Source organism: Melospiza georgiana, chromosome 2 (assembly GCF_028018845.1).
Source record: "Melospiza georgiana isolate bMelGeo1 chromosome 2, bMelGeo1.pri, whole genome shotgun sequence".
Taxonomy (NCBI): domain Eukaryota; kingdom Metazoa; phylum Chordata; class Aves; order Passeriformes; family Passerellidae; genus Melospiza; species Melospiza georgiana.
In genome coordinates this window covers 107,079,434-107,105,758 of record NC_080431.1, presented here as the reverse complement: position 1 = coordinate 107,105,758, position 26,325 = coordinate 107,079,434, and the positions used below count along the sequence as shown (strand labels likewise).

The window sequence follows — 26,325 nt, the reverse complement described above, 5'->3', positions numbered from 1 at the left end:
GCTGAAAGTTTCATTAAATATTTTGTTCAGACAGTTCTTTGCCATAATACTTCTGGGTGTGTCTTTATAGCTTATAGGATTATATACATTAGTGCAAACACCCATTTGATGAATTTCAACTCCAGCTGTTATACAGCCACTACAAGTACTGGATGAAAGGAATAAACTAAAAGTCTCAGCATCTGATTTTCTAGGAGCTATCAAGACAAAAAGTTTACTTGCCCAACTCCATGAAAAGCCCTTTTGTAAAAAGAAAATGAATGTACAATCTGGAAATTAATCTCACATTTCCAGAGTCTGAATGTATTCCACAGTCAAAAACAAGCTTTAAACCTTAGTATAGCTAACTAGTTTAAAAGCAAATTCTCACTACTAAAAAAAATCAGAGGCTTTTACTTACATGGACAAATAATTTTCTTTTTAATTATCTTAATTATCCAATATACCATGAAGCAACATACATAATGGATTTATATAAGCAAATTGCAACGTTCAATATTTAAACATTACAGTTTGGTTCTTGGTTTGGTAGCTTGGTCTTAAAAGAAGACAGAACAACTAACTAAAATAAAAACAGAACAGCACAAAGCATTACATCACTTTCTGTTCTTATCAGCAGTAAGAATTTCTCCTGTCCTTAAAGGCATCTTTTTTTCATAGAAGTTTACTATTGCATATCTTCTGCACACATTTTCAAACACTTCAAACGCCTGCAATTATTTAGCATGTGGCACTGTCTACTGTCATTACGCATGTACATTAAATCTAAAAACCAACTTTCATACAAAAAGAGTCAGTGTAAATATATGACTTAGACCCATTGTTTAATAACACTTTAATATAATGGTAACTTTGCAGACAGTTGGACTTTGCAATAAAGTAACATGAGATCTCACATTTTGGTGACTTCACCTGTCCAAGTCATCTTTAACTTCAATGGAAAGGAACAATCTATCTCTACCTTGGGAAATAATGCTTAAATAGGCTTAGAAAGTTTTGTCCTTTTGATGTAAAGATCTTCAAAAGAAGTATTTTTACCTTCAGAAATTATAATGCTTTCAGAAGAGTGTTTAGAAAACACTCACCTGTAATTGCATTAAGAACTAGCACAGAAGAAAGATAAAACATACACTTTCATACACTTAAACTTAGCATTAAACCATAGAAATAATTCTTAGCATTGTAGCTGCTGTTTGCAAAAGAATTCTGTAATACTTAAGAAAACACAGAACAAATTAGGTACATCACTGACATTTGGTACAGGCTAAATTTTCAAAAACTATTTACTTTTTTTGGGTGTATCAAAAGTTATGAAGGTCACAAAGGTTATGAATGTCTTCAAAATTTATGTCCCTCCTGCAGCTCTGTAAGCAGGCAATGCTGGACAATAAAAAAAAGCAGGCAGGCAATAGCATAAGATGCTCTATGAAAATTTGACCAAAATAGCTAGATGCCAATTCACAAAATATGAAGCTTCTAGCATATTAGAAATACAAACTACATTGATATAAGTTAAAAAGCATGGTGGATTTTGTCCTAATGTTGGATAGTGAGAAGACAGGAATTTTAAATACTACACCTTTTTTCCCCACAATGCCATACAAAGCCAACCATCACCACTGGTACTCTGGATTTCTTGCACTACCCCTCAAAAAAAGAGAATTATATAAATTTAATTACCTACCCATTCTTCTCATTTTTTTCCCTTCCCAATCAATTTTAAGAAAGATTCATAGTACTTCCCTTCCTACAGTCCTTCAAAGAATTTTACAGAGCTATATTCGAGTTTCCTTTTCACAATGTAAGACAATATATATCAATTTGAATTGAAGAAAGAGAATCATATTTCAATTACATGAGAAACTGATATCTACATATTTGATAAGCTTCACAGATTTTTCTAAAAGCATTGAGATAATGCACTCTGGCAAAAGATCTGGAAAACAGAGCTACTACATCTGTAATAATGCTGACACAAACAGTAACAGAAATGTAAATATATCTATCTTGAGGTTGAACTGAGAAAACAAACATTCTAAATTTATTTTTTAATTCACTGATTGTTTTATTTTCAGAAAGTTGGTTGGGTTGATGCGGCATGCTACTTACTTTACACCACACAAAAAAAAGGGGTAACATGACAGTCACTAAAACCTCAGCAATATTTGAAAAACCCCTTTCCTACAACAGAGTATTTTCTGCATACTTACACTGTAGTATTTTATGATGTGGCGTCTAATATCCAGCAGTAACTTGTTGTTCATTTGAACCACATAGTTGAAAGGAGGCTCCTCACATTCTGTCTTGCTGCACCTCTGCAAGCTGGGTTCAATAAACCGCCCCTGACAACAGAAGTGTAAAAACAGCATCATTATGACAGAAGATGGAAGCAGAAGTTTAGACATAATACATATATTTTTAAAATTAACAGTCTTAAAGGGCCCATAATATCTGGGCCTTCTTTCTTGCCATCATGGTTGGCCACACCCATATGGGAAAGCTGCAGGGCAGAGATATCTTCATTCTGTTCTTAAGGAAAGCTCTTTTAGAGAACACACCACTAATAAATAATTAAAAAAGAGATGCTGAGTAAAAAAAAACAAACATCTATGAACAAATCATGGTCCCCCATCTTCACCTAAACAAACCCAGGTTTATTGTTTTATCAGAGACAAACTTCAGCCTCAGTCCACTGATCAGAACTTTGAAATCAACCTTGTAGATACTAATTATGAAATTACCAACAGGGTTGTAGAGACAAACCACATTTGAAAAAATCACATTATCATCTTTAATTTTCTCCAAGTTCAAAGAACAGCTCTTACAGTTTTGCACCATCTCATTCCCTTATTTTTAAAACCTTCTGAACACCTGACATTAAAATTTCAGGACCTGGAAGTGTTGTGTGAATAGCTAAAATTAAGTTTGTGGAATTCTCACAATGTAACACCAGTCTGGTAGGCTGCACAGTCATACAGCTTCAGAAAACTTTCTTGCAAGGTAAGACTCAGCTGTTGTGAGCCATCTTGGCTAAACCCCCACTCACAACACTAATCAGTTCCAGGTGAAACAGAGGAGATTTTTGGCTTGGTTTCAGGATTTCTTTTGTGGTTTGGTGGTGGGGTTATATTTTTTTTTTAAGGAGTTTGACATCCACTCCTCTCCAGTTAGCCCATCTGTAACTTGTCAAGTCTACATGCAATTAACTGTCTTATTTACAGCTGCGATGAAAAAAGTCAAGGATTCACAGAGTATCGCTCGATTTGTGTCTTTTCCTCTTACATGCTTCCAAAGACCGCTTTATTTTGATTCAAAAAATGCAAAACATCTGCTGTTTGTCCAAATTAACTTAAAATAATTACTTTTAATTTAGATAAAAGATTTATTTGCTTTCAGTTTCAAGGTTTTCACTACTCTGAAGCTCGCTAATTTGCCGATGACTAATACATACATAACATGCTGTAGAGTTAAATACTTGGCCCCACTTCAAGATGTGGTCCAAGGTCAGAGATACATTTTTTGGCAGAACTTCTCAACAAGAATGTGCCCCTATGACTTTTTATTCAATTCACAGAGACAGAAGGAAAGATAAGACAGAAAAACCTTACTCTCAAGAAGGGAGGTGGGATGCAGCAAGATAAACACAAGTTTAAAAAGCATTTTGTTCCAATTAATATGATTGAGGATAAGAAACAGCCACTGCTATACAAAAGTTTTATTAAATAGAGAACTAGAAGTTACTAAGGTGTTAAGATAAGGATTCCTTTAAAAAGTAACAGCACAATCCTTCACAACTGTGGGCAAACAGATTAATGAGGCCAGATAATCTCACACGTTCTGCGAGACGACGCAGCTGAAATGCAAAAATGGGAAAAATATTTCAGCACTATCCTATCAGCAATTATCTGCTCCAAAGCTATAAATAGCAGGACTGAAACAATATGGTATCTTCTCCTACATCATTTGAATCCTATCTGAAAAGCTGTTCTCTCTACAAGCATTTTTCTCTCTCACCAATGAACAGAAACGAAACAAACAAAAAAACCAACTAACCGAACCATCAAAGACATTGTCATAAATATTTTCTGTTCCGCATTTGAGGCAGCAAAACTTGAATCTTTCACAATCCCTATATTTCTCCTCATCAGTGAGCTGAGCTGGGCCACCAACCAAGGCATCATTCTCATCTTTATGGTAATGGTGATGGACTCTGAATTGGGAGGGATCCAGTCCTATTAATAAAGAAACAAAAATTTCAAAAGACTAAGAGGTCAACCATGCAAGCAGGCTTATTTTTCATATGCTTGGTGAAGCAGATTCAAAAGAAAGTTACAAAATGTAAATTCAGAAGCTGAAAATCTCTCCTTAGCAAAACTTCCTCTATAAAACATAAATACATTCTACAATTTTTAACCATGAATAAAGGTTCACAAGACATGAAGAAATCATCTTACTTATCTTCTTACGCAAGATTGCTTTATAAATAAAACAAGCACGCTGCATTATCATGGGAGTATGCAAGAGAACATTTTGTTTCTGAGGAAACCACTCCTAAAGGATAGCTTTATTGTTATTTCCTTCTTAAGTTACATTGAAAATATTTCAATAAAAATGTGCATCGTGATTAAGAAACAGTCTTTAAATCAAAATGGCACCATTAATACCAAAAACAGGGAATAAAAACCCCATTAAAGAAACGCGGGTGCACTGCTATTACCAACTCCTTCAAGTCTGTACACAACTGCCAACTCTGATTTCAATGCAGTGGTCGATTTCATTTTGGCTCAGTGGTTAACAGCATGGAGGTTTCAATCTAATGCAGTGGTTAAAATTCAGCAGCAGCATTTAAAACCGCAGCGCAGGAGACAAAGTGCTTTATTTTTGATTGCCAGAACTCAAGATTTTAAACAAATAAATACACAAAAGAGATCCCAGAAATACTGATTCAACCACAAATAAGTAAATAAGCAAGCAAGCACGAAGTTCACTGTTCTAGGAATAAGACTGCCAAAGTAAACTTAATAAAATCCTCAAGTTCTGTCATCCTTTGTCATGTGCAACATTTTAAAAGTCCATGCATCTCATTTACAGGGGTTTTTTGTTAACTTTAGGAAAAGACACATGTTCAGAAAAAAAACTTAATCAAATGAGCACGTAGGAGAAAACCTTCAGAAAACTATGGCTCACTTTAGTAGTAAAACAAAAAGATCAGAGAAGCATTTAAAAAATATATTTAACAGACATTAAGCCAAGTAACCGATTACCATGTGTTAAACCATATCCTGTATAAACTTCAGTTAAAAAATGTAATAATTCCTATAAGAAATGTAACCAAGACTACAAATAGAAAGTGAACCTTCACCTTATTATAACTGTACCGTGACACTTAAAGACAATGGTTAGGAACAATATTCAGTTAAACTACACAAATATTATTCCACTTATAACAGCTGTGCTATGCAGGCAGATATAAATTGTCTTTATATAAAAGATTTTATATGTCTGACTTTAATACCACTATTTTGAATTTTTATGTCGCAGTCTTAAAACAAATTCAAGCACAAGGAAAAATTGCGTTGGCAAATAAGTTTATTTGGTTCTTGATAGAAAATGGGTTTCACTAAAATTTATTCAATCTTACCAATTTTGCCAAAAGAAAAAAATGTCAATGCAGAAAGGTTAACAATTCACCTCCAGGAGGTTTCTAAACTTTTAACACAGTTCTCCACTATTCATTTAAAGAAAAAAGGCAAAAGTAAAATACACAGCTAATAGCATATTTTACAGTTTAATACACATGGTATCCCCCAAAAAAGACTGTAGGGGTTTTTTCTGGCTTTTTTTTTTTTTAATAGAAGGGTTGGTAATATATATGCAGCACACAGGTAGTAGATAAAAGGTTTAGAAAGGGAACTGGAGTTCAGTATTCAGATTTTGCAAAAAAACAACTATGCAGTAGGTTGGATCTAAGACAGTAATGGTGAAAACAAAAAATCTCAGTTTACTCTGAGTTCAGAAGTGGAATGAAAAAAATTCATTCTAACTTTCTGATACAGATACCATTACAGTTCAGCTAGGAATCTTTGGTTTTTTCCCCAAAACACAAATATGGAGGAAAGTAGCTCACTAAAAGATAAAAGGAGACAAATTCTGGTTATCAGACAACTGCACTTCTCCAACACTGAGTCAAAAACAGTGACTAAGTATTGATTATTTTATTTTAATTTAACAGGGAAAAAAATTGATTGTAAGAATTTAAATCACACCTATCTCTGAATTTTCTTAGATGTTTTGGCCAGAAAAAAACAACAAAAAAAATATTGTGCTGAACCAAGCATACAGCTAAGTTTTGGTGTGCAAACAGCCACAGTGAAATAAAAGGGACTCCAAATCAGGCTTTGAAAGAACATGCCTACCTTAATTATCTTGTGGAATTGGGAACTATTTTATTTATTATCTCCTTTCAGGAATAGTTAGTTGGTTCAGTTAATCCATTTCAGCACCTAACAGGTATCCTCTCAGTCCAGGTCACACTGGTCACATTATTTTACTTGGTACACAAAACTAATTGGGATATTTAATTGGGCAGTGGGGAAAAAAATAATACCTGGTTTTGGTAATTTTTTTAATTAATAGGATGAGACAAATCAGTGAACTTTGAACTCCTTTTTTTATTTTTTTTCCCTCATGACATCAAGAATAAATAAAAATCAAAGCAACCTTGACTCACTCTGACAGGAAAAGGTCTTCAGGGCTATCATTAAATTACCTGGACTGTAGGTGAGCTTTATCACTGCACCAAAACCACAAGGCTGGATGCAGGACAAAGCACTGCGACATTACAGACGTGCGGGGTGACCAAACTAATTAACACAACTAAGTTCGGGGAGGCGTTCCTTAATTATTCAACAGAATTATTAAAACCATTACTAACTGGCAAGCTAAGCGGGTCACCCAAGAACCTGAAAAAAAAGGTCAGAGATTTTTAACCAAACGCAGTATTTTAAAAGCAACATTTCTGTGGAGGGCTTGTGCCCTTCCTTCCCCCGCGGGCACAGGGGCGCCGCGGCCGCCGAGCGGGGGCCGGGGGCTGTTCCCGGGGCTGTGCTCGGGGCTGTTCCCGGGGGCTGTGCCCGGGGGCCGTTCCCGAGAGCTGTGCCCGGGGTTTGTTCCCGGGGCCCGTTCCCGGGATGCGGCATTCCAGCCGCAGGTGCTCGGGGGCCGCGGCGGCTCCGCCCGCACCTTTCCCCAGGGACCCCGCGCGGGAGGCCGGGAATCGGCAGCCGGTGCTGCCACCCCGCGGCCGGCGCCCCGCACTGCAGCGGGGCCGCCCGCCCGGCCGGGCCCTTCGTTTGCTCACTCACATCGATATTGCTTCTTTTATCCATCCATCTTAGCGTGTCTCTTTTATTCATTCATATTTTCACTCTTTCTTTTATGAACTCAACGCGCTTTAGCGATTCTCAGGTTCTGAGCAGGTCTGGAGCATCTCAGAACGCCCAGCCAGCACACAAACAGCAAAGTCCACACGCTCTAGGGCTACTTATTGTATTGTCATGAAGTTTTGTCACGACTTTAATCTTAATTTTCATCACTGTCCTTTCACTTCACTCCCTAACGTGAGCAAAACAACAAAAAAGTCAAAACCTGAGGTAAATTCTGCGTGCCACAAGGAGAGCATCCATCCTGGTTTCTGTCTGGAGAGTTTGTTTGTGCAGCTGCTACACACTACATTAAAGACAACTGAACAATTCTCTAACAATAATTTTTTAAAAAGACAATTTAAAAAGCCAATATATTTGGTGCTGGTGGGTGTCCTCACAAGAAGCAGCTAACACACAGAGACTACCTCAAAGCAGGGAGCAGAACTGGGAAGTGCTCCTAATGACAAGCCTCATCAGGAGCCAGTAATGACTCCCTAAAATCAGACAGCCTTCCTAAGAAATGCCCAATGCCAAGCAATCTGCAGAGCACCAACATGCACATCCCTCTAAGGCAGCAGCACACACCTCTTTCAGAACATCATGACACCAGTCATCAGCTTCCATCATTTAAAGCAAATAATATTCTGCAGTAACAACTACAGAAGTGTCATGGTTAAAGAACTCTGCTTCCATAATGTCTGCTTATTTCTGACAACACACAAATAAGAAGGAACTTTTCTTTGAGACAAGGAGCAGTACTTACGTACTAACAAAAAATCCTTATTTGAAATACAGTAAGAGAATTGGTGTGCTATACAGTTCTTCCAGTTTAAAAGCTGGATATCTTAAGGATGAAGTCAGGTCTCCAAGACTTAGGAAGATCAGATTTATTCAATGATATAACTGATTAGATTTCAGACTTTAGTTTTTTCTCAGTATTTTACTAACTGAGACAATCCTCATCTTGTCACTGCATTTCGACAGAAACTTCAAGATAAAGAGAGTGAATGCAGGAGTATGCCTAGGAGGTTCTCATTTTTAGGAACAACAAGCTTCCATCTCTCAAAGCTCAGCAAACCTCCTATAATGCCCCAAAACAAAAGGTGCTTTTCCACTTGGTTCCATAGTGAAGAAATATTATATTTAAGGGGTTCTCTGCAATTTTTAAGTTGCATTATTTGCTCCAGTTCTTCAGTGTCGAATATAATTTCTAAAATTACTTGCTTTGAGCACAGACAGAACAAAGAACTTTTCAGCACTTTGATGTGAGCCAAGCTTCCCCAGCACAGTTCAATTTTATCTACTCAGACTAGCAGGGTGACAGGAAACATTCACCTTATCAACATGCATTATTGTAGATTCTGTTAAACATGCAGCCAAGATCATTTTTCTACAACCACTCTCCCTATACAGACACATATTCTACATAATACAATAAATGTGATCAGTGGAGGAAGACACAGTGAGAATGCAACAGGGTTTTGGTCCATAGATATGATGCTTATGTATCCTTCAGAATGGGAAAATGTGCCTTTTTGCAACAAGATGGGAAAAACAATGGGAATTTGGATGTATATCATGATGAAAATACTAAGTAAAAAAGCCCAACTTAGCATCACAGATCAGTTAACGGTTTCCATATTTGCTTGTTTTACCAAGATGGACTCAAGTATCTTGCACTCTTTTGTATCTTACAAAGGATTTTTGATTTTTATGAAAGAAAACCACTCGACTATGCCTCCAGTACCATTTTAAAAGCCCTGTAAGATAACTTCAGCTTGCAATGACTAATGTACAGCCCTGATCAAGTGCTGTATATGAAAACCTAAGCAGATCAGAAATCTTCAAAGAGACCTGACTTTACCCTCAAGCACAATTTAAGCTTCCCCAAGAAAACAAAGCTGGGGAAGGTGATAAAATTTTGACTGTACAGCAAGGTCAAACTGAACACACTTCAGATCTAAGACTGTAATAGATACATACAGGTTTTCAGACTGACAATTGTGGACTATTAATAAACTCTCAGCTGCATGATGTTATTACAGACCATAAAAGAAATCTTCATCTGGAATGTACTACAGTGCAAAAAGCAGCACAGGCACTTGCAAACAGTGGCAGGACCTTTTGTGCCTATCAAGTGGCACAGAGTTCTTAAGATCTGGGTAGTTAATTTAGGTGTCTGAAGGAAGCCAGTCTTTTCTGAAAATCTAACCTGTTGTGAGTAAGAGCTCTGAATTTGAGCTTAACTCTACAAGACTAACAATCTTTGCCAATAAAAATAAACTAGCTTTAGAAATCGTTCCTGTCTTTTACCTAAATGAAGTACAACTTTGCTGCCTATTTTAAACCCCTTCAACCTAACCAAGAGTGCTTGACCTTTTCAGTCAGGCATGCCACACAGTCAACTCTGACATCAAGGGAAAGTTGGATACCAAGGCCTTGCCACATAATAAACAGGATGATTTGTGTGGTCAGCCTGCATGTGTGGAGTAGGGCTGGCACCTCCTCAGAGCATGAGAGCTGTTGAGGACATGTGGAACATCAAATGCCTCCAAGAGACACCTTTGCTGACTCAGAAAAGGCAGAATTTGTGCCTTCAACCCCTTCTCAACCACTCAGAAATGGAGATGGAAAAAGCTGCAGGTACAAGGATTGTCTTGGGAGATTAAGATCCTTCATGGTTATCATCCTCCTTCCTGAGACACAGCAAAGCACCTTTCTTGTACACATTCCAAGTACAATCTCCAAGCTATTCAGCTGCTACTAAGGGAGCTACAGAGATGCAGTTACACAGGTTAAGGGTCCTGAGACTACCATCTACCAGTTGATTTTTAATTGGCCAAATCCTGGATCTTGGCCTTCTTTACCTAAACACAAAATGCTGACAATTAACTCTTCCTATGAGTGTTGCAATATTCTGAATAAATTAATTTCTGCAGGTCTGAACTTCCTGTAGACACAGGCAAAACACAAACTATTAAACTGACAGAGTGCAACTCTCTAAGAAGTTCTTTCAGAGAAAAAGCAGTCTTGTCAATAATTTCATAGCCAGCAAAATTAACAACTTTTTCATGTCCTTGAACAACACTTTTGAAAATAACGAACTACGTGTGAGTTACAAATCACAAAATTTCTGTTTATCAAGATCAGTCAAGTCTGCTGGTTAATCACTTTTGAGGAGGAAACAACACTAAAAGGAATACACACACAGAGCACAGCATTTTCAAGAACAAAGACCCAATAGAACTGTTAACAAATTTTCAACCTCTCAGTTTTTCTAGGTAAGAAGCCCAGGGAATAAAGAAAGAGGCAATCACTAATTAGAAAAATCTCTAATTCTAATTATGAGACATCCTTTTAAAAGGAGAAATAACTCTAACAAGAGCAATTCCCTGTTGCTCATTTGAATTAAAACTGTTGATTTCATGGACCACTAACATTAGTTATATTTTTTTGACAGCACTTCTTGGTTTTGGGACCACTTAATTCCACCATATGAAACAGTAAAAACTGTTACTAAGATTTTATGTTTCTATTATCCGCTAAGTCAGGTCTAGCAATCAAGTCTTCACTTACATCCTAGTAAAAATTTGTATTCTTTCATTGTAATTATGACTTTTTTTCCCCCTGGGAAGATGCCAGAGATGCCAGCATTTCTCTCTGGAAAAATATTACACACTCCAGAACTCCTTTAGTAACTTAAAATCTCAAAGACATGCAATAGTACTGTCATTTCTGAAAAGCAGATTTTGTAACTCTGAACAAGGATTGTAAGATTAAATTCATGTTAGTGATCACCTTCTGAAAAAATACTATTCTGCAGAATTAGTATTAGAGTCCACACTGCTTTCTACAGGCTGTGTAACACAAGCTATTGTTCAATGTAAAAAGACCGATCTGGGGAAGCATTTCTGTTGAGAAACATACATTAAAACCTCTCTCTTTGGGTCTTGAAATTCTTCAAATAAACTGAATTCAGAATACTTACCTAACCATGTTGCAATAAGAACAGAGTCAATTCCTTCTATGGGCATACATATTCTAGCAACTACTGGATGTATTTGCTGTGACAGGTAGTACTGATAATCAATTTTAAGATTTTCTTGCTTTTTTAACTGTTCTGGAGCATATGCTCGCTGGCTGGCACTGAGATCCGATCCATCCTAAGGAGACACACACAAAACATAGTGTGAAAAAACTCTATAGAAAGGATTATGCTTCAAATATTACGCATAATTTTAATGCAAAATCATTACACACTCTTTTGGTTGATTTATTATGCATCCAATACAAATCCAGCAGTAGTAAAAAAACTGCATTGCTGATGCTGGCATCAACTAGCAAGTTCAAGAATGCAAAACCAGCTTGTATTATTGTAGCCTACACGTGCAAATCAGTACGAGGAGACAGAGTAAACAGTCCCATCTGTCAATTCTGAAATGCACAATGAAAACACATTGTAGCCATCAGCCCAGTTAAAAATACACAGAGGGCATGCATTTTGGATTCACTTTGTACTAAACCAGCATTATCATTTTGCACAACAAGCAAATTCTAAGTCGTGGATATCAAAACTATATCTGTTTTGCTAGGAAATTTATATTCTTTAATTCTATAAAGATATTAATAGAATGAATGGTCAGAGAATGGACCAGCACTCATTGGCATATGAATAAATAACAGAGGCAACAGCATTGATTAGAAAGAGGAAATTCTAAAATATTCAGAAATACTGAAAGAAATGTATGGTGACATCTCAAGCCAAGTGAGAAACAGCATTTAGAGGTTAAAATATACATTACATCCTTCTCTAACTTGAAAGAGGAAGATAAGGACAAAATAATTCAATTTGGGAAGGCAATTACTAAATTGAAAACAATATACATGGAGGAATTAAGTATCAGATCTAAGACGACAGTACTCTTGGAAAATATAACTCAGTTAAAGCTGTAGAATTGTAATCCCACTCCTCAACTGCCCTAGGAAATATTATTTCTAATGTGTGTCAAAAATCTTAGAGCAAAACTCAAAGCAGTACTTTTGCAAGATTCTGTAATAGATGTAAACATTTATAGGAATGGGGCAGGGTAGGGTGAAGCACCACAACTGTTTGGGGAGCTATTTCTAAGTATAGTCTCTTTTTTGATTTTTTTAAAGCAAAATAGAACAAATGCATTAATACATGACACCTTCATTTTTTCATTTAAGACGAGCTAGTGGTTTCAACAGGGTCAGCAATGATGGACTGAAAACCCATCACTAATAAAGACAGACTGCAAGCCATTGGTTCCTCCTACTCCTTTCAGACAACTTAGTATTCAGAACAAAATTAATTTAGGACTATTCAGCTCATCCAGCTGCTTTGCAAAAATAATTACAATGCAACTCCTTCAGCTCCCTTCTTTCAACAAGTATATTCTTCTCTTGTATTGTGCCACTGCTCAGCCGCACCCGTGGCCCAGCTCTCAAAAGTCTTGGCAGCTTTGGGGTGCCAGGCCAAGAGCTCTCAATTAAGTCAAATACAGTATATTTTGGTTTGAAAATAATGAAGGAGCTGAAATAGTCACATTGTCAAGTTCATCAGCTTGGCCTAAAAGATCTCTTGGTCCATCTAACTCAATCTACTGTTTTTTTAAAATTAACAGAACCAAAGTGGAGTATATATTTGTGAAATAGGGATAAGCATTTATAGGGTAAACACCTCAAACCAGAAAGTGGCTCAAATTTCCCAGTCTATACATCAGAGGCGCCAGCAGATCCAATGACTATGAATTGAACAGACAAAGGTGATACTGGAAAAAACAATGACACTATTTAACCACCAACAACAATTATCTTTCCACAAATTAAAGGGTCTTCACCACCAGAATTTTCTTCTGCTGAAAATGAAGACTAGGCATTTTCTTCAAACTAAGTTCTAGCTCCAAACATGAATGAGTTCAGGAAGATTTTACCAGTCACTATATGGAAATAGTTGCTGAGCTGATCACAATGCTCTATAAAACCAAATGTAGTACAGACAACAGACTATTTTAAAATATAAGACTACCTCACCAAAAAGAAATGCCAAAACTATTTTCCCAGGAGCTAAGCTGGGTTTTTTTTTGCTGTATCTCAAAACAATACCTAGTATTTAGCTATAAAGAAAGACATTTTTACCTGACAAATGATATATGACACTGTGTCTCCTGCCTTCACCTTTCGGCCTCCATGAGAGTTTATCCACATGGCCACATGCACATGTGGCAAGGCTTTTTTGTCAGGATAATCCTGGGGATCTTTTGTCAATGCCTAAAATATCAAAGAGGAAAACAGAAACATAACTATGAGAAAAATCCATTACTTCAGTGATAAACTCAGAGCTCTAAAAGACAAGACCACATAGCAGCTATCTTCATTCTTCTACTATTTACAAGTTCATCTGAAACACAAAGTAAGATAAAAGAACGGTAACAAACTTATTTGCCATATGTTAAGCCCTAGGAACCAGTCCTTCAAATTTTATAAATGTTATTATTAATAAAACAAAAGGATGTTTTTACAATTACTATCTGAAAAATGCGTGTTGTGATCATAATGCAATTGTTTTAAAATTAAACTAAATTGAAGATGACAATATTATGCAAAATACAAAAACAGAGCCAGACAGTACCCTCTTACTCCTGTTCATACAGTAAATCTCAATATTGTGTAGCTAAGGGTACACAACAAGCTCTGCAGCAAGAGGGTACAAGTGAATTTAAATACTTCTGTGTATCTCATACTGCCGAGATTCCACAATGACTTTTTCCTTTAAACAAAATAAAATGCTACATTTAAATATTTACTGTCATCCCAATTCTTAGAAACAACTTCTACACTTGACTTAATACTTAAATACATTTTTTTTTCTGAAGTAATAAAACAGAGGAACTTTAGGAATTTTAAGTGAACATTTTGCTATATATATCTTTTACAGGGACACTAAGTGCTTTTAGAAGATTTGCATCAGAACTTTCTTTTTTTGAGTCAACCATAAAATACAGTGATTTCTCTACACTAATGTGACAACCTGAACACATTTCTTAACTGATTGACACAGAGCAGACAGATGTCCAGCTGGCAAAAGAAAAAGACTTTGGATGGACAGTTGATAGATCTCTTCTATTAGAAACATAAGAGGGGCATGTAATACCCAATTCACTGGGGAAACACCCCCTCAGCAGGAAAGGGGAGTCTCTGAAGCTAAAAATACAGTTTTTATCATTGAGGATTCCAAAAAAAAAACCCTAAAACCGCAACACTGCTGCTAAAACTGCTGTAAACAAGGCAGAGTATTTTACTTCTTGTTGCACAAAAGTCTTGAATGAGGTCTCAAAATGACTATTAACTTTTTTATACAGAGCTTTCTAGGGAAATATTATTAGAGTTTTCTAGAAAACAGAGTATTTGATTTGTTTCCAATGCATTCTGCAGTTCCAATGCATTTCAAGCCTGAAATATAAAGTAACAGCTTAGGAGAGAACTTCCCCTGAAAACATCATATCATTCTCAAAGTGCAGAGTGAGCCTGGTAAACAGCAGGATGGGACAAGACACTAAGGTGTTATTCTGGAGCCTCCAGCCCCAGTAGGGCTTTTTCCCCCTCAAAGTGTAGAATCTTCACAGCATGTCCTGAACTATTCAGTACCTAATAAAACTCCTGCTGTTTCACAGCATCATAAAGATTAAATATTTTTGTCAGCAGTCAATATATGCAGGAACAGCAAAGTTTTTCTGAGACAGAAAAGTGCAAGATCACTTACCTTGTTTATTTCAAACTGATTTGCAGGGATCTGACCACTGACCACATTTTCTCCAATTTCTATAAGTCGCCTTTGAATATTTTCCACAATTATGTCTCGGGGCTGATCAGAAAGAATCTGACCAATTACATAGCTGCAAAAATAGCATTAAAATTAAGAAAAGCTTGGCACGTGCAAAACCATTACAACAGACAGAATGTTCTCTTCCCCTAGATTTTCTGTAGACATTAAAGAGCCCAAGGACGAAGTCTAATGAAAAATTTATAGAAATTTACCAGTATATTTTATGTTGTGTTTTATTTATTTACTTGTTTTACTAAAGGCAAATTACTGCAAATAGTTCTAATGCGAAATAATGATTTGGAATGGGTGAGTGCAACTTTCTATTTTCTTCTGTCATTCATTTTTCCATTTATTATTCCATAGCAGGTATCTTAAGATATGGGGGAGAAGAGAACATATCAAGTAAGCAAAGTCTTGCCTATATCTGCAAAATGTGGTTGGAAGATCTGCCAGCTGCAGAAGAGTTAGTCACTAAAGAACACTCTCCAACATTTGTATAGCTTTAATTACTAATACATTCCTAACTTGGAAAAATTTGCTTCTATTATGATGCATCTTTTCTTAGAAAATGCAAGTCTTAAGAACAGTAAGCAAGTGTGTGGTGTATTTTTACAGATGTGAAAAGTATTCATTTTTGGATACATTTGGACCACGAGCTGTTTAAGTTTTCAAGAGGCATTATACAATGAGTCAGCACCCAGATGACCACCTCTCCACTCTCTCTTTCTTTCTATGATGCTAAATGTGTTGCTTCTACTGAATTACAGCAATAAAATGCCCTGTGCAACGACAATTAATAAATAGTCAATCCAGTATCCATAATAATGAAGTCTCATGGCAAAAGGAAAGAGAAGCAGTCTTGGGGAAAGGGACCACTTCCTCAGGCTGCACCCAGTGCACTTCCAGCTTTTTTAGAGGGTGCTGAAAGTGCTGAGCACCAGCTTCTGTAGGAAATAAAACATCTGACCTAGAACCTACAACTCCAAATGCTGACAGCATCTGCCATCTTCACAAGATTTCAGTCCTGGTTTATTAAATGACATTTACAACACTGACAACTCAAAAGTACAGCTTCCACAGGAGATACAAAACCAGAGAGTGAAATTCAGTGACATTTGGACTAGCACAGGTCTAACCTATTACCAATGGCAGACGTTTACATCTCCTCCAAAAACCAGCTAAGTCCTGATGTTAGTTAACAACTGTGATCTTCAAGAAACACAGTATCAAATGTTTAGAAAAGTAAGTACAAATGTTTACTGTTTCAGAGCAAAGAAGACAATGCCACAAAGAAACTCACTTGCCAGTCTGTTTAGCAAGATCACACCAATCTCTCCGGACTATATCCAGCCCTTTCAGCTCTTGTTTAGTTACATATTTCCCATCTCCTGTTGGTTCCACACTCAGAGCAGCATATTTCTTCTTCTTTAACAATAGCAAGGACTTAAAAATTCCATCAATATCAATTTCCAACAATTTGTACAGCTTGTTCACTTCATTTTTGATCTGCAAATGCACCAACATTAATGACAAATGCAACAATTTAACAATGGACAAAGTCAATTGTTCTTAAGTTTTAAAACAAGTTACATTACACCCTGTGTATTTGCATACACATTTTAAAGACTGGTCAGATATCACTAATTCATTGCACACTAGTAACTACAAGTTACTACTAAAATTAAGGTTGACCCATTGACTTTTTTAGTATCTACAGCTTGGTACATCTGACTCCTTAATCAAATTAAGGAAGGCAGATAAACATGAGATTGAAGTGACCTTGGAGATAACTGACTCCAGGTCATTTTACCAGAACAGCTACTCCATCTAACCTCTCCCATAAATTAAGCAAACAAGAGATTTCACAGTAGGGACCTACTTAGTAGGCAAGGACAAGAGATGGTCACTCAGACAGAAAAGGCAAATAGCCTTATAGAAAAGCTATCTTGCAAAGGCACCTTTCTTTCTTCCCACTCTCATCCTAAACCAGGGAGGGGAGAAAAACTATGACTGCAGACTAGAGTTCTGTGTGTGCATGTCAGGAAAAACAGGCAAGTTTCTTTTACCCTTCCCCACAAAATACACACCCTTTCCATAGCCTGATTTCCTTGAGAGGAAAAGGTGAGGTTTATCTACACACAGGCTATGTTTTATCCACACAAAAAAGTTTCACATGGCACTGATATATTGTTCTTATTGAGTACCAAGTATCTCTTACCTCTCTTCTAAGGGAACAGAAGTGCAACAGCTCAAAACAGCATGAACCTTCCACAAAAACTTTCGTTCCAGTACACATTCACCCACCTACTGGCTAGGCTGAAAGTTTCCCACTTGCCTTTTTCCTTTTTCTTTCTTCATATGTTTTTAGTTTATGTTCTTCAACAGAGTATCTGCATATGCCAGGTGTCCTGTTCTGTCTTCATGTTCTGCTCTTTACTTTCTTTCCTTTACAATTTAACTTTCCCTGTTGATTTTCAGTATCCATATTCACTCACACTTTTACCACCAGCTATGAATTATCCGCTTCTCATGTCTCACTGAAGTTGGATATGCATTTAAGTTCTTTTGCCATCCAGATACTCTCACCAAGAACAGGACCTTCAGCATAAAATCTCACTGGTTTCCTATCTAGCTTTGAACTCAGATTACCATTTTAACCAAAACCTTCCTTAAAAACTTTTCATTTCTGTGTATACATATATGTGTGTACTTAGTTTTTCTCTCTTAGACCTCTGTACCCCCTATAGCAGGAATTACCATTACTTTGATGTCTCCTGTATATTTCTAAATTTTTAAGGACATCATGAGGCAAAAACCATTTTGCTACAAGGTTCATATCTTCTTTCTTAAAACAGTCAAACAATTCCTCTGAACATTTTTCTGCAATTTTTATTTTCCGCTTTTCTTTCTTACAGCATACTACCCAAGTGCTCAAAACCCAATAAGAGTTCAGTACTGAATGTACTGGCAAATGTGATTCACAAGGACACACAGAAAATGAGAGAAAACTTCTGCTAAGTAATGACTGAAAAGGGCATGGATGTAAATACTGGAGGGTTAAGGGTGGGAGAGAAAACACACATTAGATGGGGGAATTCAGAAGGCACATAAGAGAATTTTCTCCAATAAAAAACCAAAATTAATTTCTTGGAGGAATGCTTCACTGCTGAAGACAATTCATAAATTCAAACTTTACATCAGAACAGGGGTACACTCACTAACTGCTCCCACTGTAATTGTTTGCATTAAACCTCTGTGCCTTCCACACAATCTACATTAAAGCAAAACTACAGTGAAAGCAATGTTAATATTCCTCACCTCTGAACACAAAACTTTGGGAAAGAAATTATTATGCAGTGGAGCAGAGACATTTCTTGAGAGTGTTCCTCATCAAAATAGACAATTCTTTACCCTGATTTTTTTAATAGGAATTACTCAAAACAAGGAAAATGCAAATGATCAAAGTGTTAGCAAAAAGAACAACTGCCACTTTCTTGAGGAATAAACAAACAAACAAACAAGAAACGTGAAATGAGACAGATATGAATCACTTTTTTCTGCCACAGAAAGAATATTGAAAGCCAAAACATCTGCAATTTTGATGCAAGGTTTGATTGTGCTGGTTTACAGAGATAAGTTTACTCACTTTTTATATGTTGTACATGATTTTAATCAAAACATATCTTTCTGTCCTTTTTTTTATGTTCAATTAAAAAAACCTGATACACAATACAGAAGTACAATGGATTAAAAAAGCTTAAGATTTTACTCTCATTAAGCAGCTGACAAGTTCAAACACATACCTATTCTCTCAGAAAACCTGACTCTAATTCAGATGTACTTAACCTATCATGCTTATCCTGTCAGATTTCATAGAAGTTATTATTATTTAACTATCCTCTGTAATGTTTAGCCATCAAATGGGAGCATAGGGACAAAAAATAAACCAGAATGAAACCACACACACACAACTGGAGTAAGATTAAACTTTCTTATAGACTACTGTATATACACTAGAAATTATATATTATCTTGCATGTGGCAAACAAAAAAGAAAGACTGCTTTTTACCATGCCAACAGCCCTCCTGCTACTCAGTTATGATATCAAGTTATTATCCCATTTTCTGCTCCTGAATGCATCTACTTCTAAATGTTCCCACTGTCATGAAGGCAGAAGTATTCTAAAAAACCCTGGAATCACTCTCTGCCTTAAAATTAAATTACTTCTGTTTAATACTGTACTGAATACATCTTTGCTTTCTTTGGTTTTTCTTAGAGTTTCCATAGGTCTCATTCTCATCACAATTTCTTCCATCTTTCAAAAACAGCTTCTCTTACATCTTTTCTTTAGAAAGTTCTGAAATATTTCTCACTTTTCTTCCACAATTTCAGAGAGCCACAAAACTTCCACATCATCGATTGCCAGCTCCTAATCAATCAGATCTCTTCTGTATCTGGTACACCATGAAAATTAATATTTGAACTTATCACTGGAAATCTGATAACATATTGAGTGTCATACAAATTACCTAACTATATAAAACTCAACTGGGAAATGTCACCTGTGAAAAAAAAAAATCAGAACTGTTCGTGTTGTAATTGAAATTAACTTGGAGGAGAAATTGTACCTCACACTTTGGTTCACCAAATATTGAGATACTCTCCTGCTACCTTAGGATTAGTAAATAAAGCTTGTTATGCAATGAAATGGTTCATTTAACCACTTTTAAAAATGCACAGAATAGCTACACCTGAAAAAGAGCAGGTATAGCTGAGTTTTTACTACTTCATAGGTTCCACACATTGTGAAGTTCTTTCTTATGGTATATTGTCTGCTTGTGCCACAGAACCCTCTCTTAATACCATCTGCTCCACTCAGAGTAACAACACAGACCTATGCAGGAAATCTTCAAAAAGAAAAAGTTCCTTACCTTATTCCCCAGCTTGAAGACCTCATCCAAACTGGTGCTATTAGTGTTTATCATAATGGAATCTGTGTCTCCATAAATCACTTCAAGGTTCATCTAAACAAAAAAAAAAATTGCTTTGAAAAACAAAAAAGAGCCACTCCATCATCTACAAGTCTCACATAACTTTGAGGGTTCAAAAATTACCCTTTAAACACTAAAAAGTATACTAGCAAGAAAACAAAATAAATATTTACTGATAGGTCTGTACATTTCATTAAAACCTATTTGAATTTAAAGAGAATAAAGAAAATGTTAAAAGACCATTGTCCAGTTGAGTACATAATATAAATAGGTAACATTTTACTAAATGAATACTAGAAAAATAAGTTAGTGAACAAGTCTGATCTTGAGAAACAGCAAGAATTCTGATCAGAAATAACTCTGGACTGCTAAGACACAAGAAAATCACTTCCACAAGACTGCTGGGCAAATTCAGACAAGGCAGTCAGCCAAAGTGTTTGAAAGGTATGATCACAGTCAGGTATCCCATCTCATCTGCAGCCATCACAATACCACAGGGAAAAAAAAAAAAAAAAAAAAGAGAGAGAGAAAAAATACTTATATTCTCCATTTCAAATAAATCTGTGGATGACAGCACCTGAGAATACCACAGCACTGCCCAGATTAGGCTGATCTTCTTCATTTTTTCAGATTATGCAGATGGCTTCATATTTCCATCTTCCCTCTCCCATCTTTTAACTTCTGCTAATCCAGCCACCTGTCTTTGTGCTCCCCTGGGCAGCAGATCTTTCAGGGAATGCTCCTTTTGGAGAAGGATCTAGCTACTATGACCAACAAGTTTTCTCTTTCCAGGCTGAACTATTGAACAATTACACCCAGAGATAAACACAAACATTTACTGAACCCCTTATCTTTGACTGACACTCTGCCCCTCACATCACTTCTGATTATTGTAACAATTTAAATGCCCTGCTTGGAGAAGACTGTATTCAAACACCAGCCATACTTGTGTAATACTCTGGATAATGGAGCAAACTCTAGACAAACTGAGGAACATAAAAAAGCCTGAGGTGCATATGAAAGGCATAGCAAGAAAAAAAGGTAAAAAGAAAAATTGCCAACACCAGTAAATGTCACATCAACAACAAAAAAATGGCAGATGCATATAATTGCAAAATATTAATTTGAAAAAAAATGAAGACCTGACATTTTCAGTTGTGGGAAGTCAATGCAGCTGTAAAAACTGCAACATGGCTATGTCCATGTTAAACTCCACAGAGTCAAAAAAACACCCCGTGACAGAGTTTAAAGGATGCCAAAAAATAAACCATAATAAACCACTAGAACACATGGTGTAACAGGTTTATGAGTAAACTCTAATTAGCACTGTTGCTAATTTGCTTGAAACAGTCCCACATAGGCTTCAAGCAGGGTCCAGATCATATCTGTGGTAGGAAAAGAAAAAAGCTATAATCCATCAGGAAGGATTACATTTGTAAACCAGGCATCCTAAGAAGTGATTTCAGGTCTGTTTGGGTTACAGTTCTCCTGGAACAAAAAAAATTTCACCAGGTGTGCTCTTTAAGTGTTGTTGTTTAATGAAAATGCTCAGCATTACCTTCTGCACCATCTCCTTGGTATGCATCAAAATCTGAAATAAAAAAAAATAATCAAAGATTAGCGTATGATATAATTACAGGCTAACACAGGCAAACATATCCATTAGGTTGCTAACTCCAAATGCTCTCACCTTTCAAAACAAAGCAAATCACCTCTCTCCTGGCAACACACAGTCACCTCAATACTCCTATTACATGAGTAAATTCTCGTTTGACCTTGTAGTAATGCTATTATTAACTCCCCTAAAACAAGATTAAAACAAATCTCAAAATTGCATGTGCATGCACACATTCTACCTTAGGAAAAAAGAACACTAAATCAGATGGCTTAAATACAACCTAATCAGCAAGTGCCAGAATTAAGTCTCTTTCAGTAGTTTAGGTCAGTTGTTGCCTTCATATCCATCATCTTATTTCCTGATGTCATTGAATTTTTTCCCAAAAACATCCTGTCTGATTCAGTCCAGCCTGGATGGTGCTCACTTTAGAAGACTTAGTCAAAGGTTGATTACCCTTGTAATGATCTCAAAATGGGTCATTAAAAAGCAAACTCCTTATGGAAACCAGAACTGGGACAAGGAGCTGGGATACAGACGGGACACAGGTCTTGAGTCAAGGGGTGTAACCAGGCTTGTTCCTCACCCAAGAGTTGGCATCCCAACTCTCCAAATGCTCTGAACAGCACATCTCTGAACCTGAGAAATACCTAAAGAGACCTCATGTGAGTAGGCTGCTGCCTCCATTTCTAATAATGCTCAGTACAGTGGATGGTGGGGAGAGCACCTCATCTGAAGCCACAGTTACAGCTAGAGCACAGAAAAGGGACAGTCAAATGAGATTAATGAAAAAAAAAAAAAAAAAGTGTAGTTGGAGCAGCAGGAAGAGCTTGGTGAATTCTGCACAGCTGCATGAGAACCAACATCTGGTCCATTCCTTCAGTCACTTGGCCACAGTTCCTCTGTACCCCCCATGTCCTTCTTATCAACATCCTGGTGCCCTGGCACACAGCTCCAGATTCCACTTCCTTGGTTTCAGTCCTTTCCATTGCCACTCAGCAGAAACCTCATTTTTTCTTCAGCCAATCCTGCTAGTCATAAATATTTTAAATTTTCTTGAGGATTAATCTGAACAACAAGTTACAGCAATGATAGATCAGAGTCTGTTAGGTGAAGCCAAACAATCTGGAACTCAAAATATAGTCAGGCAACACACTATGAACAGCTTACATCAAATTTATTAACCAAGTCTCACCTTCACTATTTTTCACATATTAAATTACAATACTCCTTGGCCATATTTGCCAAAAGGCAGAATTAAGGCTTGTAGTCAAGAAGCCTATGGCAGGGAGCTGAGCAGTAGAGATCAGCAGGGATGAGGAAAAAAAGGGACAAACAGGCAAGAGCTGTCCATGCTCAGTGGGAATAAGATCATGTTCAGGGAAATCTCATTACTTTCATAAGGCCAAGGAGTCCAAAGTGAAGCCAAGAGTCTTGACTATTGTGATGCTGCCTATGCTGTCACAGCAAGGAATTCTAAAACAGGTGAAATCTCCCCCTCTACACAACAGCACACAAACAGGATGGCAACACTGTCATTCCTTTAACACCAATGGCAAGTTTCTTCAGTATTTCAGAACCTTTACATAACCACAGTGCAAGAATGATTTTTTTTTTGTCTGCAATTATGCACTGAAAGCTATATTCCCCTCAAGACACTTGAAGGCAGGTTCAGTTCCAGACTGTGATGTAACTTTGACACATCTCCTTATCAGGGTTATTTCCCAAGCACATATGGATACCTATGGATTTACAGTCTCTGGGTCAAGTTCAAAACATCCAGTTGATTTAAAGACCATCCACTGGTGCTGCAAACCAGGCACTCAAACAATGTGATGCCTGAACTCTGCTGAAGTCCAAAGGTGCAGAAACCTCAGCTGTCCTCACTCCTCTTTATAGAACAGGAAAATGGTGAGCCCTAACTGCAGATTCCTGCTAGGCTGGACCTGTCACTGGAATCAGACACACACAATTCCATCTTAATTAGAAGCCCAAAGAGGGTATTCCACTCCTATTCATCTCCTAGTGAGTGATTCAGACATTCGACCCCACCACTTTTCTATGGAGTTTTGAAATAATTCTGAAGATATATCACTGGTACATGATATTAAATTTCATATAAAGTAGTCAAAATTCCAACATATTCACCACCCCACAACCCTTTCTCTTATGTATTAGCTAACTCCTACAGAGAAAGGTTCTACCTCTCCCTTAGTACTCTAAAAGCAAACAGGAGTCCCTGAAACAAAATTGAAAAATTACACCAAAATGAAGAGTTTATACTGAAAAGAAAGGAAGGCCTATCAATTTTCCCTTGATAATCTCTGGCATTTTCTACTTCACACTCTGAAATAATTCCATTGATAATGAGAAAGATAACTTTTTTTTTTCTTTTTTATTAAGGAATACCCCCTACTAAAAAAAATTGTCTGGCTGTGCAAAAACCATTTCACAGTTGTCCCTGAGGACAGCAGTGGGTGTAGGTAATCACAGCAAGAGGGTCACAGACAAGTTGGCTTCATCAAGTGACTGGCATATGCTAGTGCCACCCGTTCTGACAGGAGATCACTTGGAAGTGCCAACAGCTACAAAACAGAAGGTTATAAAGTATTGCTAAATTCATTAATAAGGCAGTCAGTAGTTATCTGATTTCACAGCAACACCTGCATATTTATCCTCTCATTACCAACTGGATGATGGAATTTTTTCAAGCACGTTTCAAAAATCTGCCAATTTCAAGTGTAGAAAAAAAATAAACTTTGTAGTTAATTTTTCCCTTAACAAAGTACAGCTGTTGAGAATAATTGTTCAAGATCTTACCCTGTAATGTCAACTGCAGCAGAACAAAGAGTATTTAATTAGCAAATCTATCCAGTAATTCAACACCTATTATATAAAATGCCTTCGTGATTTTATTCAGGATAATTTGCTAAGAGGGTTATTACTGACATTCAGATGAAATTTAAAATTCCTACGCAAGTCGAGTCATAATAGCAGTAATGATCCCCCCAATCAGGAGATACTGTGTCACACAAGGTTCTTTAGCAATGCAGCAGCCCATTTCCTGACTTCTTAATTCCTGGGCTCAGCTCAGTGAGAGCCCTTCATGCCAATATTTCAGTCAGCAATACATCCTTAATGGGACTCTATTAAAATACCTAGAATAAAAGTGACTTTTTTTTTTTTTTTGTTCAAGAGAATGACAGCTCTGCTATCATATCAATCCTGAGCAATTTCTCAGAAATGCACAGCAGAGGAAGGGAGGTGGGAAGACAGAAGAAAGAAGGAAGAGAATAGGAAAAATGGTATTGGGTAGTTTCCTTTGCAAATAATACTGCACTGCTTATGAGAGCTGGATTGTCTCCTGCTCCAAGTAGGAAGAATTAATTGCCTGGCAACCCGTCTGTACAGCCATGCCCCCTCCCCCCAGCAAACATATACTTCTAAAAACCTGTGAACTTCTCAGAACAGTGAACATCTGTGAAACTCTTTCAACTTTTTTTCTTGCAAAAGTAAGGCTAGCAACACACATTCTCTCACCTATGAACTGCAAGTCAATATAAACTTAAAGATCATAATTGCAGACAAGCCCTCATCAAACTGCAAAATTCCCTGTTCTAATCCTACCCCAACCCATTAATTACTTAATTAAATGAGGTTGTGATTTAAGATAGGGAATGGTTAAAAAATATAAATATACAAAGAACAGCTTTACTATTATTTATTACATCAAGTATTTTTGAAGATCCCTTATTTAAAAATGTCTGCAGAGTAGCTTCTGCTGAGAGGAAGTTTCTATGGACACAAACTAAGATACAAGAGTTAAAAACCAATGAGAGCATATAAAACTAATATGCTGGTGCAAAGATTTCTCCTGTGAACACACATTTTCTGCAGAATCCTGGGGTCATAGACATGAAGGAACAGAAAGGAAAATTTAAGAGTTGACTGAAAAGAATGAGCACAGTCATTATAAAAACATTGTACCAGAGAAGCATACACCAAAAATACCCCAAACAAACAAACAAACAAACAAACAAACCCTACCCTCACCTCTCCTTGTGCATTCACTCTGCACAAGGAGAAAACCAAGCAACCTTAAGGCCCTGTAACAAACTGCATTTTTGAAAACCATCTGCACTTATCTAGAGTAGACCTGATATATTTTTCCATATAATTTAATTACTTCTTCACTTATGTAGTAAGAAAATTCTGTCACCTGCTTTACTAATTCTCATTAGCTATTATTTCCCATGGGACAGAGGAATAAATGAGATGGAAAAACTGTGTTCCAGTAACACCACTCACTACTCTAAGTATTTCTGAACCTCTGTATTTTTGTAACCTATTCATTAACTTTGTTAGAATTTTGTCTTAAGTAGACCAGCACTGTCACAGGATGCTGTAAAAAGATTTTATAAAGGAGGACTTTCAGAAAAGGTTTCTAT

At 36.7% G+C, this 26,325-nt stretch overlaps 1 protein-coding gene across 1 annotated transcript in view; it reads right to left on the bottom strand.

Moving 5' to 3' along the window:
* The window catches only part of POLA1 (DNA polymerase alpha 1, catalytic subunit), a 186,787-nt gene that overhangs the window by 99,871 nt on the left and 60,591 nt on the right, over nt 1–26,325 (bottom strand). Inside the window, 8 exon segments of the mRNA XM_058018570.1 lie at nt 2,211–2,342; nt 4,054–4,232; nt 11,413–11,587; nt 13,584–13,715; nt 15,208–15,340; nt 16,571–16,776; nt 20,203–20,295; nt 21,821–21,853. Of these exon segments, the coding sequence (XP_057874553.1) occupies nt 2,211–2,342; nt 4,054–4,232; nt 11,413–11,587; nt 13,584–13,715; nt 15,208–15,340; nt 16,571–16,776; nt 20,203–20,295; nt 21,821–21,853 (1,083 nt within the window).